General features: G+C 34.6%; 2 protein-coding genes across 3 annotated transcripts in view; one reads left to right on the top strand and one right to left on the bottom strand.

Moving 5' to 3' along the window:
• Positions 1–5,282: 5,282 nt before the first annotated feature.
• The window catches only part of swi2 (Protein singed wings 2), a 65,340-nt gene continuing 49,366 nt past the window's right edge, over positions 5,283–21,256 (top strand). The window contains exon 1 of one of the 2 annotated variants that reach the window (XM_074179977.1): positions 5,283–5,439. In XM_074179977.1, coding sequence (XP_074036078.1) covers positions 5,432–5,439 — 8 coding nt within the window. In that variant the 5' untranslated portion in view covers positions 5,283–5,431. Of the gene's footprint in view, positions 5,440–14,986; positions 15,165–21,256 lie in introns of those variants that run through there. The other variant, XM_074179976.1, reaches the window with a different exon arrangement.
• Positions 17,309–19,747, bottom strand: LOC141484713 (uncharacterized). Its single transcript, XM_074179978.1, has 3 exons — positions 19,607–19,747; positions 18,962–19,085; positions 17,309–17,691 (listed from the first exon to the last, which is right to left on the bottom strand). Exons 1-3 carry the CDS (start codon positions 19,625–19,627, stop codon positions 17,309–17,311), a joined length of 528 nt encoding a protein of 175 aa, XP_074036079.1. The 5' UTR covers positions 19,628–19,747.

The following is a 21,256-nucleotide window of genomic DNA, read 5'->3' as shown; positions in this document are numbered from 1 at the left end:
GAAACTGGGTTTGAATGGAAATTCATACCGCCTCGCAGTCCTCATTGGGGAGGTCTGTGGGAAGCTGCAGTAAAAGGAGCCAAGCAGCACCTTTATCGCATTATTGGAAATTCTCAGTTCACCTTCGAAGAGTTCAGTACTGTGCTGGCACAAATTGAAGCCATCCTAAATTCTAGACCGTTATGTCCCATTTCGAGTGATCCGCGGGATCTAGGAGTCCTGACTCCTGGCCACTTTCTGATAGGTCGTAGCTTAACCTCTTATCCTGAATTAGATACTACCCACTTACCCGAAAATAGACTGACATTCTGGCAGAGGTGTTCCCAGATACAACAGTTTTTTTGGAAAAGATGGACTGTCGAATACCTCAACCGGTTGCAAAATCGGCCAAAATGGCTGTCTCCTTCCAAAAATTTAGAAATTAATGAGTTAGTTTTATTAAAGGAAGATAATGTCCCACCACTGAAGTGGCCATTGGCCCGAATTGTGGAAATCATTCCTGGCTCTGACCAGAGGTCCGTGCCGTGAAACTTTGCTCCCAAGAAGGTGTCTTCGTCAGGCCTATCAGTAAGGTCTGTCCTTTGCCTAGTGCAACTCAGCCAGTGTAACGCGTTCTCTGCGTTAGTTACTTGGCGTCATTAGGTTCATTTTTTTTTCGTTTGATTTCGCGGTTGTGTTTTAATGGCATTTCCTCACTTTGACTTGTTGAAATATCTGAGATTTCAACGGGGCGGGAATATGTTGGAAACACAGTTTCCAACAAGCTTCTTCTGATCCTTTATTAGTTATTCAGTTCCAACTTAAATTGTGCTTAATCCATCCCTGAACGCGCTCTGTCAATTCATTTATTGCTTTCCAACTCCTACATCTGTAAACCTTTAGGTTCCTTCAACGAATTCCCAGAATTCCAGAAACATCGCCCCTTTCCCTTATCGGTCGACATGTGGCGATTAAAAATTCCCAAAAAGAACCGAGAGAGGTACAACGCATTCCGAGATTGTCCTCCGAGGTAGTGAAACCTAACTGACTTTTCTTTCTCCTACTGAGATTTAGTCTCTTCATTTTTCAATTTATCCACGACGCTAGAATAATTTCGGCGTTTGTATTTTTTCCAAGTTAATAAGTAAAGGAAGGTGAATTTGCATATATTAGTGGTACATTGTGCATAGTGTGTCTTGAAGAAGGAAACGTTTTGTAAATAATTTAAACACAGACTATCTTATGAGAAGCATTTTGCCAACGCCCAATGTTACTTGTATGTCCTACGATTTTGTGAGATGGTAGCTGCTAAGGATTGTAAATATATTTAGTTAACGAACTGATTCAGCGTCAATTTATTCAAAGCCAGCAACCTACAAGGAATCCAGTCCACTAGTATCGAAGTTGATTATAACTCCCCCGTGTTCGAGAAAGGGCAGTTAAACCCATCCCGATCAGTTACTTTGCCTGAACTGTAACGTTGTATTTGTTTAAAATAAAGTCCTTTAAAGAAGTATTTTCGTATATCGCATACGTAACTAGTATCAAAAGTTTTGACGATTTACTTTTGGTCTCTTACTACTGGATTACGGTTGACACGTTCCGAGAGGATCTCACGAAAATCAACTCTTCTGTCGAAATAATCTCTTAGTCCAATACATGAGTTATTTTCTTTTCGTAAGAGTGGAATTTGTGTCGATGAATAATTGTGAAAACATTTGTTCGACATACTCTTGATGCTTGGAGCAATTAATACTGTGAATTTTCCATCAAGGTAACGTGACACAAAACTCCAATATTACTTCCTTCGTTGATGGCTATTTCTGATGGGCCACGAATTCATGTTATGATTCCAATACATACTTATTATGTCTTACATTTCTGTCCAGATGATTCTTATTGAAAATTCGAGCAGTTGCTTTTGCTGAGTTTTCATATTTGTAGTACAAACCCACCTTTTTGATTTCGAATCTCGAAGTTTATGATCAACAGATGAACGAAATAGCAACTGGACTTCAAACTCCATGAAAATCTTTGAGGAAGCTAGTATAGCGAAATACGGGTTGCGGTTTTGTAAACTTTTCAGTAGAAATCCCACAACTTGAATACGTTATAGATTTTCATTAAGTATCGACCAATTCCATTAGGTAGCTATAAATTAGTCCGTAAGGTGTGGTTCCGTGGATTTCATTTTAAATAACATAAGAAAAGGTTTTGTTTTTGATCTACAGCTTCTTGAGCTAAAATGTTTTTACTGCTGTGGCGGAATAAGAGTCAACAAAAATTTTTCTTGTATGTTTTGACATTTTTACCAATGAAATGTCTTTGCATGGATTTTTAAGTGAAAAAAATTATAAGCTCATTCAAATTCATTGACGCTTTTGAATGGATAAGAATTATAACTGATTCTATTACACTCATTACCATCAATAACAGACTCTGTTTCGTTTTCTGGCTTTAGGATTTGGAATCTTCTGGAGAATCGAATTTTATTTGGAGAAATGAAGTTGATTGCCGTCTGAATATATTACCATTAACACTTCAAGCCTCGGATTGTATAACGTTCCTAGTGGGTAAATTTCAGTACCTATTGTGTTTATATTATTATTCTATAATTTGCACATAATAACTGTTCACCTCCAAATTTTTTTCATGTTTTCCACTTTCAAAATTTATATCTTCAGTTGTTCAGACAATGGTTCGATTCATCTGAATTCATCAGAAAAATCAATAAGAAATCAGAAATCTTATTGTCAAACTTTTGTTTACAAAATAGTGACTGATTGAAAAGCGTAGCATTGCTATACAGGGTGTCCCTGGACTTCCTCTTTTCCTCTCGGGAATGTACCCCATCTATACATTCCCGAGAGGAAAAGAGGAAGTCCAGGGACACCCTGTATATCTAATTTTCAGTTCTCAAGTGAGAGTAACTTTTTTCCTACTTCTAGAGGGAAAGGACTACCGCTTACTTTCACTCAAACAGCGTAATACTGGTATCTTAAATCACCCTTCTTTGGGATGAGGATTCGACCTGAAATCATACTAAGCCCATATTATTTCAATAAAATCTAATATTGTCGTGCATTTCTGTTCGTCGTATGGTGTGGCCTCGGTCAATTTACGACTGAACTCATTGCAAAGTGTTGTTTATGGATATAACTTCCAAAAAAGGCTCATAGTAATTGAGGTGCAATGTCGTATGTAGGATTGATTGAAGGTTATATAAATAAAGTATACAGGGTATTTTTGATCGGATATTATATTAATGGTAGTGTCAAACCTTATTCTATACCTAGAACACAACTGAAATTCCCGAGAAGAGGCGTTTACTTTATTCTGAATAGCAACTGAATTATTATGAATTATGTATCAATGGAATTTTTTTATCTAAGATAAGTGCAATAACTATTTGCATCTCTATTCGAAATGTAGGTATACTGCTTCTTTGAATTTCTTGTTTTTAGAACCTTTGGTGTAGTAATGAATACCACTGGAGATTTTTCCAACACCAAACCATTATTTTAACAGATCTTCCTCTTGAAGACGATCACTTGGTGATCGACAACACGGTTTGTTCAATGACACTTACTTGACGTAACAGCTTATATTCCTATAACCATTCTGCTGAAGGCCATTTTTGAAATTTCAGGGTTTGAATGTTCTATCAAAAAGTGTTAGATAGAGTTTAGTCATCCTTTGTACTACCTTACATAGGTAGGATATATATAGAATACTACAAAAGCAATGTCAACAATCTCAACCTAATGGAATGTGAAAACAAGCATAGTCAATACAGTTTTATTCACATTCACGATGATTCTATTTCTATAACACCAGTCAGTGAATTCTTGTGAGGGAAATGAATACCCAATGGTATCATCTGGATGAAGGTAAATTTTGCCATTTATCATGTAATCGAGAATATCATTAACTTAGGGTCAAAATATCAGTATACCAACACTATTACCGTGCGATATTCCTTTTGTCACAGAATACTCGTTGATATTGTATTGCTCTGTTTCACTTTAACATAACGGCTAGACAAAAACTAATAAAATCATTGATATTGCCTTGGATACCAATGTTGAAAAGTTTTTTAGAAATTATTTAAATATATGGAATACTCTAGTCGAATAGCAGTTCTACAACTCTTTTCTCAGTTTCACAAAAACGCAACTCGTGTTTCGCCATACAGTGAATTCTCCGGGCGTGTCTATACTAACTTTATTCTACATTTAAAATTTTATGTGTACCTGAGTTTGTAATGAGATAAATCACCTGAGGTTATGTACTAGTTTCCACATTTGAAAAATATCTATTTGGTAACGGGGAGTTATTCAGTTCTATTTGTTCATTTAGTAAATTACCCAAATTCTAAAATCTCCTGATTTCTGAACATTCTGGAAGGTTGAGTTTCAAACTTTTCTCTTCTAAATGTAACATGTCATATTTAAGATTGAACTCATGTCCTTCTGTCAAAAGTAGGTTCGCAAATGTGGAACTGGTCTTTCTATTTACAAAACTACTTCTATGCTTTTAATTCTTTGGGAAAATGTTCACCGTGTTTGGCCAATATACAGTTTTGGGCAAGAGCCAGACGTGTTGCGAAACAAGTTTGCGTTTTTGTGAAACTGTTTAGTGAAAACCTTACATTACATACATTACAAAAGTATGTAGTTGTCAGGCAGAGATACAATTTTGACGAAACTAAACGTTTTGTATATAAAAAACCTAAATGAAAATGAATTAAGGCCCGCAGCATGTCACCGTGAGAAGATATTGTTTAATATGTTTTTTATTACCGGAAGCTAGTTCCTGCAACAGTCGATTTTTCGACTCATTTCCGTGGCCGTACCTCCGAAAGTAGATTTTAGCGCCAAATTTTGATTTCATATTCGTGATCAGCAGACGAAAATACCTTATTAGTATATTTCAATGTTTTCAACTAGCGCGAGCCCAAAAAAAAATTCCCCTTTGTTTATACGAAAGGTGGTGTTGAAACTTAGTCCTATATTTTGGAATTAATCGTCCAAAATGGATGCATTTCCTTTTCTTAGGTTCCAATATAATTTCATTTCTGCATAATACCTGGCCTAAACAATAGCGTTATCAGTCAAAGGAGCACAAGACGTAATAACCACCTGCAATTCGTCACCTTGACTCGGTTCCAAAGAATCGAATACAATCTGAATTTCGCCACCGAGTCTGTCATGTCGTCTTTCTATGCCGCTGGAATCACCGCCCGACGCTTCAAAATGCGAATTTGCGAAACTCAGTCTCTTTCGGAAGTGCGGTGAAACGTTGCGTTCTTTCGAATAGGCCGTTGAAAGCACGTGAGAGTGAAAACGCCACGATTTCTTCTATAAAAGTTTTATTTTGAAATGAATTTTGGAAGTGACCGTACAGGGAATTACGAGCGTAAAACTTCCGGCATTCCAATAATTTTGCTTCGATGTTGTGGTTAGTATTTTTTATGAATTGATTTAAGGAACCCGTGCTTTTACTGAATACCATATCGATAATGATTCGCACCCAACAAGAATAACGTCGTAACTGGAAAAACAAATTTTACTATTCGGCGAAAGTGAACTTCTATATTGTACAGAGTGGGGCCAAATTGGACACTTTTAAAGGGAAACTCCTGTTTTGAAAACTGATGACTGTGTCTGAGGGTCAAATTTTATGGCAAACTCAATGGTGAAAACCGCATATCGATATCTATCACCGTTTTTGAGTTACACCATGTTTTTCGAAAATTGCTTTTTCGAAAATTTGCTGTAACTTTTTTCCTGTCAAACATTTTTTGTTTCTATGAAAACATTATCGGAGTACTTTTTCACGTAGAAGTCAATGGCGTGAAAAACTTATTTTTTCAAACGAGATATCAATAGTTATTAAATTTTACTGGGGTTTTTTCCCAACACCAAACCGCTATTTTAACACCTCAAGTTTTGACCACCAAGTGATCATCTTCAAGAGGAAGATCAAACTTACAATGCTATCCTTATTTATACCATAGATATCTGTTCTAGGTACCTGCATCTTGAGTGTCTTGAATTAATTTTACAATTTGCCTTATCTACTAGTCGTAAATTAATTTTACAGTGTGTCCATATGTAATAGTAAGGTGAATCTAATAATTGAAATATTATAAGCTATAGAAAACCAATTTTACAATGTGTCCTTATGTAATAGTCAGGTAAATCTAATAAATGAAATATTATTTTACCAAGCTATATAGTATATATAATATTAGGTATTGGTCCACCATCGTTATTCATAATATTTTCATAGTACGGGATCCCACTGCAAAATTAGTGTAAGAATAATATAGACAATCAAAATTTAATTTTGAAGTAATTTCATAAGTAGAAGAATTCATTTTTCATAAGGTGCAGTTAATAATTACCCGCCAGTACTATTAATTAAAATATTATTATTTAATTTTTGGGAAAGAAAGTTTTTGGCTTGCTACTACTCCATCTTGATACAAAAAAAGGATAAGGGAATTTTCCAAAGAAAGGAAGAAAATAATCAATAAGAAAATAAGTAACTCTATACATGGATGTATAGATCATGCAAAGAAGTAACTTTCAGACACAAACTGAAAGAAAGTCCTCCTGAAACAGCTACTTTCATATAAACATTGAATTACACGAAAGAAAAAAATTCTTTCGAAACAAATACTTCTATATGAACACTGAATTATACAGAAGATACTTTTCTCTACTCAATTTGTATTTCAAACATTCGTTGTGGAATAAAAATCAGATACCATTCACATGAGTTCTACTTTAAATGAATGATAACAAATTGCACTTACATAGAACACTGTTATCCTCACTGGTATACATCGATGTTTCGCTTTAAGACACTTGCCCCAAGGCCCCAGTACCAAATTGGATAACATTATAGAAAATACACACAATTCATTCATGAAAAAAAATAACCCTTTCAATTCATTATTAATTGACTTTTAGAAATGGATTTCGTTTACATCTTATGGAAATAAAGCACACAGCACTTCACAATATAGTATTCGAAATATTTGAAAAGTCACAGTTGTGGCTGATTGTTTAGCCGCTACCTCTACGCTACCTCGTTTATTATGTATATTTATTTCATTTACACCACATTAATTATAATTTTTGCTGTACTCAATTTAATAAAGGTGCTTGTAAAAAAAATCCGCAAATCAAAGTTTCCTGAATTTAAAGATGCTTGAAAATAAAGTGATAGAGAGTGAGTGCGCGACGCTACTGGATAGACAAGGATGCTAAATACCAGCTGTACCCGTTTTTTTGAGCCATTGCGCATGCCTAGATAAATAGGGTTCTCAACCAACGGTAAAAATAATTAGAACGACTCTGATTAAATGCTCCAAAAAAAGTAAACAGATAAAATAATAACATTAAATAATAAAATAATAATAAAAAACTAGCCTCATTCACATCTTGACAGCCGGGTATTCCATACATGAGGCAAGTACATTCTTGTACCGTTTTCTTTTTTCCCCTAGTAAAACGTCATGATGCAAAAACTTCTTGAATTTTTTGATACTTCATGAATGTTTTTAAGGGTCGAAATTTGCCTTTGTTGAATAAAGCCGCAGTTTAATCACATCCCGTGAATGCGTGAAATGCCGAAAGAGCATGACACAAAGTTTGGCCTTATTTCTTCAATAGTCTGTACAATTTATATAAATTTTATCTTTATTTCCTTTTTTGGATACACTGTTTGCAAGCCAAATTTTAAAACCAGGAAATTTGTGAATATTACCTAAAGAAATTATTAAAACATCATTATCAGATGCTCTAATTAAAATGTTCGAATGGTCCTGGACTTTACTAACATGATATATTATCCTTGTGTCAGCTTCCTCGTGTTCACATGGTAGATCTTTCTCTTCTTTTTTTATAACTCTGTTTCCAACACAACTATATATAAAACATTTTTCTCCCCGCAATAAAATTTCTTTCATTTTTCAATATTGAATTGAACGAGTCATCTTCCCAGTGATGGGCTAAAAATTTAATCAAGGCTTCTTTGAAACAATTTTTTTAAGATTTAAAAAAATTGTTGGGTCGTGTTTGTAAAGAACCGTTAATGGTATAAGGTATGTCAATACCTTCTCTGTTTTGTCTTTCGCAGTCCTTTATGGATGGCTTTAAATATCTATCAAATTCGATATGTACTTGAACCTTCTTGGCACACAATTTTATCAAAATTGGTTCAGCAAGCTTTCCAAATGTTTGTTGCAAATTTGAAGCTATTTGATACATATAATAAAAGCAGTTAATTATTTCTACGTCAACTTCACCAGGATTAGCGTCCTTGTCTAACCAGTAGTAGACTGCTGATTTTTTGTCTGTCCATAGTATTTTGCATCGCAGCCCTTAAATTTAATTTCGTAAATTACAGGCTTTTCCGAATTCTTGACTTTATCTTTTGTAAACGTCTTTAGACATTTTTTATTGGAAAGCTGACAAAGGTAACAAAGTAGTAATTCTGGATAAATCGAACTAATGAAAACATACAAAAACATCGTTCTGCAAGAGGGTGAGATTTTGGTCTCTTTTGATGTTAGTGCCTTATTTCCTAGAGTACGCAGGTACCTAGAAAAGGTATATGTGGTACAAATAAGGATAGCTTTGTAAGTATGATTAGTTTGATCACTTGGTGATCGAAACACGCCGCAGTTTTTATATAAGTATAACATTCTCCAAGGATATAATTTTAATGATAATAGAAATAGTGTAGATTCAATTTTTAAGAAAATCAAATTTCGATGTGAATAAAGCCAATGACTATACGAGATAATTCCAAATTTGAATTCGTCGATTCAAAGATAAAGGAACTAACCGCCTCAGGAGTTTCTTTTGTCTATCTTAGAAACACTCTTGGAATTCATATTTGAAATACAATTCAGAGACAACCAAGATCCAGGTTAAACAAAGCAATATTCAGCGTTTAATTCATTTCATGAACTTCTCCATGAACAGAGTTTAACAAATCAAAATCACATGCCAGTCGAAGTAGCATCCTGGTACGGACAGAAAATTAAATTACGAAAGTTTGCTTGTACGATGAGTTTCAAAACTGTTGTTGCTTCTGACTGACACTCGATTTCTCTACCACTTTGAATTTTGTCTGTTAAAGAAAAGAATATCTCTCTTGATGAACAAAGAAGTATATTTCAAATGCCCGACTGTACCAGAAAAATGATTCTCAAAATGTTTATAGTGAAGCATCATGGGATCCAAATAAATATATATTAGTTACTCAAAGGAGCAGTTATATCATAGGATCAAGAAGAATGTTTCCAAAAAAATTAACGTTTTAAAATCCAAAGTGTTTGGTGACTTTACATAACTTATTGTTTATAGAATGGAAAAACTTTCAATTTTGAAAAGAAGAAACAATGGAAATTTATGAAGATACTGAGTTTTGCTGAGATCCCAATTGAAGATAAAATAAAATGATAAAAACACTTTTAGAACAAGCTTTTATTTGAGTGCCCTAAAAAGATCAAAATAAAATTTTAAATCACATTAACCACATTCATTTATGACTTTACAGAATTGAAATTATAATAAAAGTTTGTCGCGATGTCTAGAAGAAATCTCTACATATTCAGTCAGATGAAATTTAAATTAAGAAACATTGTGACAGATCAACTAGGTACTGCAATAAATTTCAAACACGATAAATCCTATGTGTGCACAAACGTTATTCAAGGTTAAAGTTCCACATTTTAGGCATTCACGGCACTTTTATTCAATTACAAACATTATGAATTGCTTACAAGTTTAGTAGGTGCCGACTTGATTACAAAATTTCAATTACAAATTGAAATTATCGCATAGTGTTCCCACGAGTACCGAAGAAATATTTGTCAACCCTCCCAGAGCTTCGTTTCGCAGGGTAAGAGCTAATATACAACAGGGTGGGCTCCGGTGCCCTGAGGTGGTACGTTCACGATATCATTTTACACCCTGATACCACTCAGTCCTCGGCACGACCTCACCTTGACTTGGGTGGTAATTTGGTGAAAGATGCGCCACTTTTTTCAGCTTAAGATGGGTACTGACCGGCGTTACGAGGTGTAATGTAACATTCGCATCGAGCGGGTACGCATCGAGCATGGTACGCTGGGTTTTGAAAATCGGCGTAACATCCTCGTCAAAACTCTGTGCTCCGCTGTCGTCGGTAGTTCACTCAAGATGGCCTACAGCGAGGACGCGTTGGTATCTTTAATTCTACTTAATTATTGTTACATCCAAATTAAGAAGAAGAAAAAACGTTACTGGACATCAAACTTATTTAAAAACAGAGGCGTATGTGGTGGTTTGTCATTGATAGCAATTTTAAAACACCAAATGATTACTGGACAGTATAAAAACTTTGTACGCATGTCTCCGATCGATTTTGAAGAACTCGTGACGTTAATTGGACCAAGTGTACATAAAAAGGATACCAATTATAGAAAAGCAATCAGTGTCACGGAACGATTAGCACTAACACTTCGTTTTTATGCAACAGGAGATTCCTATACTATTATGCAATATCTTTTCAAGATATCAAAGCAATGAATAGGATGTATAGCGAAGCCCTTATTTGAGCATTAAAAGGATATGTAAAGGTATGTACTGTTTTAATTAAATCAGAAAAAGTAGTCAGTACATATCAAATTATTTAATTAATCAAATCACCAAATTCTGATAGAAATTGTTCACTCATAGCTGGGGACCCACAGTCATTTTGATGGGACGTATTTGATGGGACGTATTTGATGCAGGTGTTTCAGGGTTTTGCTGTGACATCGGTGAGGCCCTTGAAATTGGTTGTGTAGAGTATCCTTGTGAATAATAATTGTTAGTATTCATGCCAACATAGTCATATTCTCCGCGATCAGCACTAAACAATATATTTGATATGTAATGTTGCACATGTATTTTTGTTGTCTTTGAATAAGATCTTAATCTATTTGCCAAAAAAATACCATAGGCTTCACATTCGTCAAGTTTGTGCGAAGGTGACTCCGTTTGCTCGGTTTTATTTTTTAAAATATTGAAAGTAGATGCCATTATCTCTTCCGGGCTTGGGACGACTGCTTTCTTCCTGTTTTTTGAAGGCGGAGGGCAATCATTGTCGCTGATATTGGCAGGCGGAGGGCATTCATTGTCGCTTTTATTGGCAGGCGGAGGGCAATCATCAGGCGGTTGTTCTGAAGCACCTTCACGTTCACGTAGCTGAAAATAAATATAAATCATTATTTCAGATGCCAGAAACACCGGAGCAATGGCTGGTTGTAGCAAATGACTATGATACTTTGTGGAATTTTCCACATTGCTTAGGCGCAATCGACGGTAAACATATTTTACTGCAGTCACCGATCAACAGTGGAAGTGAATTTTATAACTACAAGGGTTTCTTCAGCATCGTATTACTGGCAGTTGTTGACGCGAAATATAACTTTTTGTATGTAAACATTGGATGCCAAGGAAGAATATCGGATGGAGGAGTTTTTAACAACTGTGAATTAAACGAAAAACTAAAAAATTATACACTAAACTTCCCTCAACCCACTGCGTTGCCAGCAAGAACAGAAGAAATTCCGTTTTACTTTGTTGGCGATGAAGCTTTTGCTCTTTCCGAAAATATGATGAAAGTATATGCAGGATATCATGAACGTGGTTCAAAGGAAAAAATATATAACTACTGACTTTGCAGAGCTCGTAGAGTGGTGGAAAATGTGTTCGGCATATTGTCTGCAGTGTTTAGAGTTTTGCGGAAACCTATGTTGTTAGAACCGAACACCGCGACATCTGTCGTAACAGCAATAACATGCCTTCACAATTTTTTAAGAAAAGGTAATAATTCTCAGGTATATACCCCTGAAGGTAGCTTTGACGAAGAATCGAACGGCCAGGTCAGATTAGGACACTGGAGAGACGGTAACAATGACATGACTAGTATGTTGCCCTTGCTAATAAGACCGCGAAGGGCTACAAGATCTGCTCACCATATTCGTAATGAAGTTGCTGAATACTGCATTCAGCAGGGGTCTGTAAGCTGGCAGGATAATTATGTTTAAAATGGACTTACTGTATCTGTTGTAGCACGAGGTGTATTTCTATCCAGTAGAAATATCATAGCTTTGTATGCAAACCAAGTATACTTCATCTGCACCTGAAATTGAAGTTGAAATTAACAAACGTCGACCCAAAGTAGTATATTTCGTGAATATCGTAATCTATGGTAGAAAAATAATTGTAAAAAAAATAAATAAAAACCAAATTGTATCTGTTACTTGTGGGCCTATGTACTTAAGAACTCAATAAATAATTACGTACCTTTTCCTGTACTAGTTGATTGTTTAGTTTTTTGTTTTTCCCTCCTCAATGGTGCCAGTAAACTTGTCATTTTCTTTTTACATGCTTCCCTGTCGCTGTCGAATAACGAAGCCAATCGATTCCAAGCGTCTTCTTTCTTGTGTTTGTTATAATGCTCTGGATGAGCTGGGTTCCACAACACTTCCTCTTCTCTGTATTTTTCTATAAAATACAGAGTTTTTTCTTTGTGCCACTCCATGTTTTAAGAAATAAATACGAGAAGAACGACGTGTGATTACTCGCGACGCGCGTGCGCTCGGGACGACTTGCAAGAGCGTACTGACCGAACGGCGTAGCACTCAAAGGATTCGCCAAAAAACCGACAGCCGGGTGGAGCACTCAAAGCGAGCAACGAGCGGCTCGTTGCTCGCTGGTTTCCCCGTAACACGACGTACTGACTGCACGAATGCTCGCGGTGTAACACGTTACATTACGCCCCGTAACGCCGGTCAGTACCCACCTTTAGAGCTTACTCATGTCTGACGAAACACCGTTCCGGGTTTGATTTTGGAGTTTTCCTTCGGGTTGCAGAACAATGCTAATGACGCCCATCTCACCAAATTACACAAGTCATGGTATGCCTCTTGTGCCTGTTGCTCACATTGCGTGATGGACCCTCTTACTCTGGGAACTTAGAGGGTGGTAGATAATAATATTTTTTACAATGCAAATAAACATGGGTTCTTACAACCTACTACACCATTTATTGTCTTCTTTTTAGAGTTGGGAAGTAGGTATTTAAAGGTAAAAGCTTGATTTAATTTTTTTTCTAGAAATATATTTTTTTCATTGAAGCCAACTCTGGATGTGGCATATATTTCATAGTGGGCCTACCAACTGCCTATCATAAACGAATGCGTATACAAAATTTCGTGTCCCTGCTAATTACCGTTGAGGAAATTTCTGATACGGAGCCGATCCTGGCCGATCAGGTCACGTTTATGATTAACATACATTGTCATCGGTTCTGGACCAGCATACAAAATTTTAGGTCAATCGGATACCGGGAAGTGGGTCAAATTAAACTTGCAAGATTTGTTAACATACATACAAGTCAAGTTAAATAAAAGCTTTCAAAAAGTTACACATCGGAAAATAAGTTTTTTGGCTTTCCACTTCTCCATTTTCGATCAAAAAAATGTGGAAAACTCCTTAATGAATGAAGGAATGAAACTACAATAAAAACTGTTTGTTCAAATATATGTAGATCATGCCTGGACATTTCTTTCAGATACAGACTGGAAGTGAAAAAACTATTCAAAACATCTACTTTCACATAAATTAAGAATTTCCTAGAAATTAAGAATTTCCACGAAAGAAAAAGAGTCTTTTCAAAATAATTACTTTCATATGAATATTGAATTGTACGAAAATCAATTCTTCTTATTCATTTTGTGGAATTGAGTTATATACCATTAATAGAAAGGATCTACATTGTAATGTATGAAAGATTATTGATGAAATATTTCACTCACATGAAACTCATTCATCCTAAATGGTGTACTTTGGAGTCTTGGGACATGACTTTGTCAATTCATTCTCAAAATCACGACTTTATATCACAAATGAGTTGAATCTACGCATGTAATCGATGTAATACGTAATGACACTCATTCGCTTATTTGATTAAATCCTAGCTATAGGAGTCTTGTTTAAATTGAAAGGGCTATATATTTCGAATAGATCAATTTTTGGGAAAGAAGATTTTGGTTTTCTACTTCTCCATCTTTATACAAAAAAAAATGGAAATCTTCCAAAGAAAGGAAGGAAGTAATCAATTTCAAAAAATTAACTCTATAGAAAGATGTGTAGATTATGCGAAGAAGTAACTTTCATACACAAACTGGAAGAGAATCCCTTTCGAAACATTTTTTCATATACACTTTGAATAACACGGAAGAAAAATACTTTCCAAACAACTACTTCCATATGTACACTGAATTATACAAAAGACACTTTTCTCCGTTCAGTTTGTATTTCAAACATTTGTTTTGGAATTGAATCAAATATTATTCACAGGGTTGTCACAAAATGAAGTAAATAAAAGAGGTAAATTTATACTTACATTAAACACTATCATCCTCACTGGTGGACGTTCGATGTTTCGGTATAATACCTGCCTTATTGCCTCTTCAGCACCGAATTTGGATAACAGTATAAGATGAAGCACTCAATTCACGAATGAGTTCAATCTACGTGGTGTCACTCATTCGCTTATTTGATTAAATCGTAGCCATAGGACCCTTGTTCAAATTGAAAATACTGCAGAAATACTATAGAGGAGCGCATTAATAATTATTAAAAGTTTCTCTCATTGTGTGTCAAATCGACACTATTCCTGTATTCTACTATTTTCAATACCTGTCACCTCTTGTAAATTTTCCTTGAATGTTTCATCAATAAGGAATCTCACAATTTTTAATTTGTGTGAATTATATTATTTCATCTTCGCACAGAACCTTATTTTCACACTCTATATATGCTAATATATATACTGTAATCAAATAATCAAACAACTGGTTGTTTGTCTAAGGATTAGTGATATCTAATAACAACATAAGTTCGCAAAAGCAACACCCAAATGGGAATGAAATTGGGTAATAATCATTATGTTATAAATTCTTTAGGTACATTATTGTTGTGCGATATGTTTCACCATTGTATACTAAAAAAATGAATTAGCATCGACTGGAAAAACAGTATCCTTTTCATTTTGGTTTGGTGCATCACTGTAATATGATTCGACTTTAACTCTCAGTTCGCACAGGAAATAATAATGGAAATCCGTTAGTGAGTACCGCATTTTATATACAAGTAATTCTAATCATGTTGAACTCAAGGTTGAAGGTTGTTAATCTTCGTTGAACGTTTTATCAACAAAAAATGTCACAATTTTTTATGTGAAACATCAATATCCGCACTTGAAACCGATTGATGGCGTGGCGACGCATGCCGTGGCGACGGGTCACCATGCGCAAGCGACTGTGCGATTTTCTCCCCACTGGTTCGGCGTTACCCTATCTCCCTCGTTACACTGAGCTGGGATACCTCAGTGCATACAGTTGTGTCATTGTCTAAAGATTTATAGTCGGTCAACCACAATGTAAAATGCATTGGATAGAGGTTGCCAGAGCCATCTATACTGTTTTTACTAGAAATTGTGAAATTGTATCCCGTAATGTGGCGCCTTCATCGGAAGGAAAGCAAAGATTGATGAAAGTGAAACAAAAATCATGAATGAAATAATGTTGACCCGAATGGAAGTCGAGATATAGTTTTCATGTAGATGTTTGAAATATCAGATTTACTGAAAAATAATAATAAAGTATAGATATTGAGGTATATCGTTTTGAGGGGAATTATCCAATTATCTTGAAATTTGGAAGGGATACATATTATTCGAGTGACAATGCATTAACGACATTTAAGTTCATACAATAAGAGAAAAATATATAGAGGTTGAGTTTGGTGAATTGAAAGATTTTTATCAACATTCATGATAGATGAAGAGTTTTGTGATTTAATTCCGATTCTATTAAAAATTGGTATTTTGAAGTCGAAGATTAGATATTTTTACAAGATTCAAGATGGCGGACAACCTAGGCGATTTATGGACTGACTCGCTTTCTTGTCTGTTTGTTCTGTACAAATCCTGTGAAGTGAAATTTGTTCAACTTCTTGTTGAAATTTGGCTCATGTTCATAATTTCCGTGACAATGCATTATGAAATTTTTGTTACAGAAAAAGAAAACAAAATGGACGTGATATATGATTATGGTCTGAGTCTATTAAAAATTGGTTTGTGGGGGACTTTGGAGCCAGATATTATGAATTAATAGTCAAGATTACTGAAATCAAGATGTCGGCTCCAAGATGGCTATATACGAGTTTAGTGATTTTGATCTGATTCGATTGAAAACTGATATGTGGTGGTTTTAGGGAACCGGGATTGTGAATTTTTAGACAATTCTCAAATTCAAGATAGTGGACGAGTTTTGTGATCATGATTAGATTCGATTCAAAATTGGTATGTGGGAAATAAAGATGTCGGAGATTAGGAAACTTTTGTAAAAATACAATTAAATAGGTATTCAATGACATTTTTGGTTGTTGCCAACCCCAAAATCTCGCTATGCGACCGCCCCTGTTCAAAAGATGTACTCACCAGAAAGCATTCCTAACATATTCAAATAATAATAATATAATTCTTATGATATTTATTCACCTTCAGAAAATTTTTACAGACAACATATGTTACAATGGTCACACAATAGTTTTTTGTTTAGGTACGTCACAATATTGTAGAGAGTATTCTCAAACTAAAAAATATATGAGAATAAAGAATGAAATTGTTAGTGTATCAAAAATTAGATATTCACATATATAAAACCAGTCCCACTTATACATGCATAAACAGTTTTAACTTTAGAGGCACGCAGATGGAAAACACAGAAACATTAATCACAAAATCTGTAGTCTACATTCTTAATAAGCAGAAAATAAGTATTGAGACCCATGAAAGAAGAAAAATTTCATTTATATCATAAAGTGGATTCAGTAGCAATGACTGTTTTAGTTGGTATTTGATAACTATAACTAATCATGTTGAAATACTAAGTTGGTCATTTTTTGTCCCTGCCCTTGTTTTTATTCTACTTGAAATATCTTTACAATATTTGAAAACTTGTGTGCGTAACAACAGATCAACAATATATTTTCAGTGTTCTTTACATTTTTCTTGTGCCTCAAACCATTCAAGAAGATACTTAAAAAGTTGTTTATTTGCTTTGGTTCTAATATTGCTGATTATGTTTTTGTCACAGTATTTTTTGATATACTGGTTATAACACAGCATTGTCATGTGAATTGCCTCATAAAATTTGAGGGGGTTTTCAAATCACTTGATTTTCGAATCTTTTAATTTTTGTAAAAAGTCAATAACTGATATCATCATCTGCCAAATCTTCCTTGCTTTGTAAAATAACTCTACATTCACTACATTTAAATCGGTCTAAACATTTTTTTACTAAGTAACCAGCAAGGTATACTACTGCGCAGGATTCCACTGTTGCGGAAAAAACGTCTATTGTATCTGCAGGTGCATTTGATGTTTCTGATGCTTTACTTGAATTTGAAGACTCCTCTTCCTCCTCAGTGGTCTCTAGAGAACTGTCCTCTACTCTATTAAAAATGTTTTCATCTTCATCCAGTGATCCTGGCAATCGTTTGTGTTGAAGAAACCGTGGGTCGAAATGTTTGCTGCACAAAAATTTGTTACTTAGTGATTTTGGGCTCAGACCAGGCAATGTGATATTGTCTGAAAACGAAAAAATACTGATTGGTAACTCAATAAAACAACTTGTTGAAGTTTTTATTTTTAGAAGATTTTATCTAGTTTCACCTGTATCGGTATCTGCCTGTGTGTCTGTAATTAAATCTGGCAAGTTAAATTTGACGCACTTTTAATCATCCGATTGATTTGAAATTTGGTAAGTGTAGATAATTCCGATTAAAATGCATTATGAAATTTTTGTTAGAAAAAAACAAAACAAAATGGCGGCTCCATTATGGCGGACAACTTTTGTGATTATGGTCCAATTCTATTCAAAATTGGTATCTGGCGGGTTTTCAGGGTCGGAGATTTTTTATTTAGTTTTACCTGTTTCGGTGTCTGACTGTGTCCACATACTCCACCTTGTGTGACTTTCATAATGAATATCCATCATTTCGTGTTTTTTCTTTGATAAATTTTAGAGTAGTGAAAAGTTATTTCCAACATTCGATATCTCGAAAACGGTTGAATTTAGGAAATTATCTGCTATATCAATTTTGTTCAGAATTTCAATCAGAATGAAAATATGGAATAATACATGAGGTGTTCTATTGAAAAAAAAGTAACTTTATTTCTTCAAGACTTTTTGACTTATCTTGTAAACCTAATTATTATTTAGTGTGGTAGATTTGAAAACACCCTAAAACTTCTGTATTTTAATATTTTTGGCTAGCTATCTTACTTTAAGAGATAATCGACTGTTTCCATACATATCAGCGACCCTTTATAACAAAATTGATGCAACAGTCATCAATAATCATCAACTGATGATTATTATTTTTCAATATTCAGCAAAGCGGTGGTGGTGATAGTGACAGGCGTGGTTGAAGAACTTGAGCAGAGCAAGGCAATCAAATTACCCTAAAGCTTTGCCATCTAACCAAAACTATGCCTTATATGAAATACTGTTGAAAAAATTAGGGATTATTGGTATTTTGCTTCATTAAATAAAAACCTATCTGACAAACTGCCAACCAACTAGTAGGTAATGTTCATGGTACTCTGTCAAACCTCCGAACTGTCAAAAACAGCTTTCCAAAAGGGTCTGTTTAGGTGTTCCAATTAGATGAAGGTGACAAGAAGAACCATATATCATTATTCGTTTGCGAAACTTTCACATGAAGATAGTTGTTGAATTTTTTTGTAATATTGATATAAGAGTAGGACTCTTGCAGAATAATAGATCCATTGGAAGTTACTTTACATCAACATATCTTGAAATCAATATATTTTGGGAACTGTTGAGGTTTCTTACCTGTATGCATTATCCATTGTTTACATCTTGTGAGATCTTTGACTGGAAAACGGAAAAAACTCAAACTATGATCATTTCTAGCTGAGACTCCACATTTGTTGTAGGCACATTTATTGCCAGACATCTGGAAATGAAGATAAAATTGTAAAAGAAACAAAAGGCTAACAACTCAATTAGGTAAATTTGCTGATAAAAATAATCTCATTATTCATAAAATTTTCACTAGTTAGTGCACATTCATCACATATTTTGAAATATAAAAATATTTTTTGCAAAATTGCCAACACCAACTTGAAAATTAGGTCACTTGTTTTACAAAGGTACTAGCCAAAGACCAAATAAATTAAAATGGTAAATTTTATTGTATAATTTTTCACATTAGGTATGTGGAGAGAGTGCACCAGAAGGTGAAATGTTATATGTCCCAAGATTATTTGGAAAAACATTGGCCATTTGATTTCATTTTGTTGACTGCATAATTTATTCAGGTCCTGAATACCCAAATACCTATTCTCCAAAGTTGCTGCAACATAACCTATTATAGTGCACCCACTTTCATTTGTTGAATAATTCATTTTGGAAATACATTTGAAGGGATCTAATGACATGAAATTTTAAATATAATTTTATTGAATATATTTTTACCTTTTTTCGATGTTCTGTCATAACTCACTCACAATTGTTGTCTTATAAAAGTACAAATAACACAAACTAATAACTATTAAAATAAAAAATAACACAAACTGATTACGAAGAAAACAATAAAACCAGATCAGAGTCACAAAAATTCACTACTTATAACAACCTCTTATATGCCTATAAATTGCAAGGCAAATGGCTGGCTGAGCAGCACGAAGACATAGCCTGTCAGAAACATAAAAATAATCATTTACAACTTCATACAATGACACTTTTCATCTCAATCTTTTATCTCTTTTTTGGAGACCACGATATTGGCGCCATTTACTTTTCCTTTCCATCGTCCTCCGATGATAACTCCAAAATGTTGACTGACTATAAATCTATAGACAATGGTTGTGTTTACTATAGTATAGAAAACTTATGTTTTACTGAATACATTATTTTTTTTAAATAATTAAGAATCAAATAGGTCTGACAGTGATAATTTAGCAAAAGCAAAATAACACTACGACGACTAAGACACACTATCAAGTTATCAGAAAGTTAATTATACGTTATAATTAAAGTGTGCATTAAGCCCATGTTTATTTGATATAATATAAATATGTAAACACTTACTTGAAGAATACATTTCAGAAATACTGACAAAATTGCATTTCAAAATTTCATTTTCGCACAGATCCTTATGTTAACACTTCATATTTACCAATATATACTCAAATTATATTCACATTATAATCAACTCCCATGTGAGTTTCGTACTTATACAATTAAAAACTTTTATGCAGGACCGGATTTCCGGGCGTAAAGTAGCACTTTAGCGTCTGGGGACTACTTTATCACCCGGCAGGCGATAAAATCGTCGACTAGCTGAATTTCAATCTCATATCGACAGAAATCTATATTCCGATGGTTTCAATAAATGCAAAATTATTGGCAATACAAAAAGGAATTTTCTACAGCGGTGTCATAAACTGATTTTATGATTTTGTCATCACATTGTCACTGTTGACTCGACTTTTTTTGTTATTGTTTAATTATTGCTATTTCTTGGTTAAGTTGAAAAACAGCCTTGACTAATTTTCGGTCTATTTACGTTCATACTCGAAGTTTTTTTTTTCTTTTTGTCCGTTTCAATTGTACCTTCATGGTGAATAAAGACGTATCATTATTATAATTTTTTTTTTTTTTTTTTTTTTTTTTTTTTTTTTTTTTTTTTCACCGTAGTGTGCGCTGGTCAGGCCCTATCCCCCGAAGCCCCGATACATTCGGGAGGGCGCGCCAGCATAATCAACCAATGACCACTCCCCACACCGTGGGGTAAGTGATCATTGGGTCCGAGAATCATGTGCCCTGAGCAAGCGCAGTGAGCCAAGAATGACAGCCTTCTGCATCTGTGCGGCTAAGATTTCTGCCTTAGTGCGGCAAGCCGGTATGATTTTTAGATTCGAGAGTAGAGAAGACATCATTCCACCAAGGACTCCAACAATCAGAACGACCATCTTGACAGAGTGATCTGGATAGAGTCTGCGGAGTTCGAAGAGAAAATCTCGATATTTCATCCGTTTTTCCTCCTCTTTTCTGACGATATTCGTCTCGCCAGGAGCTGAAAACTCCACGACAAATATCGTTTTGGTCTGGTGGTCGAGAAGG

The sequence above is a fragment of the Leptinotarsa decemlineata genome, unplaced genomic scaffold (genome assembly GCF_025532065.1).
Source record: "Leptinotarsa decemlineata unplaced genomic scaffold, Ldec_3_MD MMD2_tig00026282_RagTag_RagTag, whole genome shotgun sequence".
Lineage (NCBI taxonomy): Eukaryota > Metazoa > Arthropoda > Insecta > Coleoptera > Chrysomelidae > Leptinotarsa > Leptinotarsa decemlineata.
Note: the sequence above shows the minus strand (reverse complement) of the source record. Positions and strands in the feature narration are given on the sequence as shown.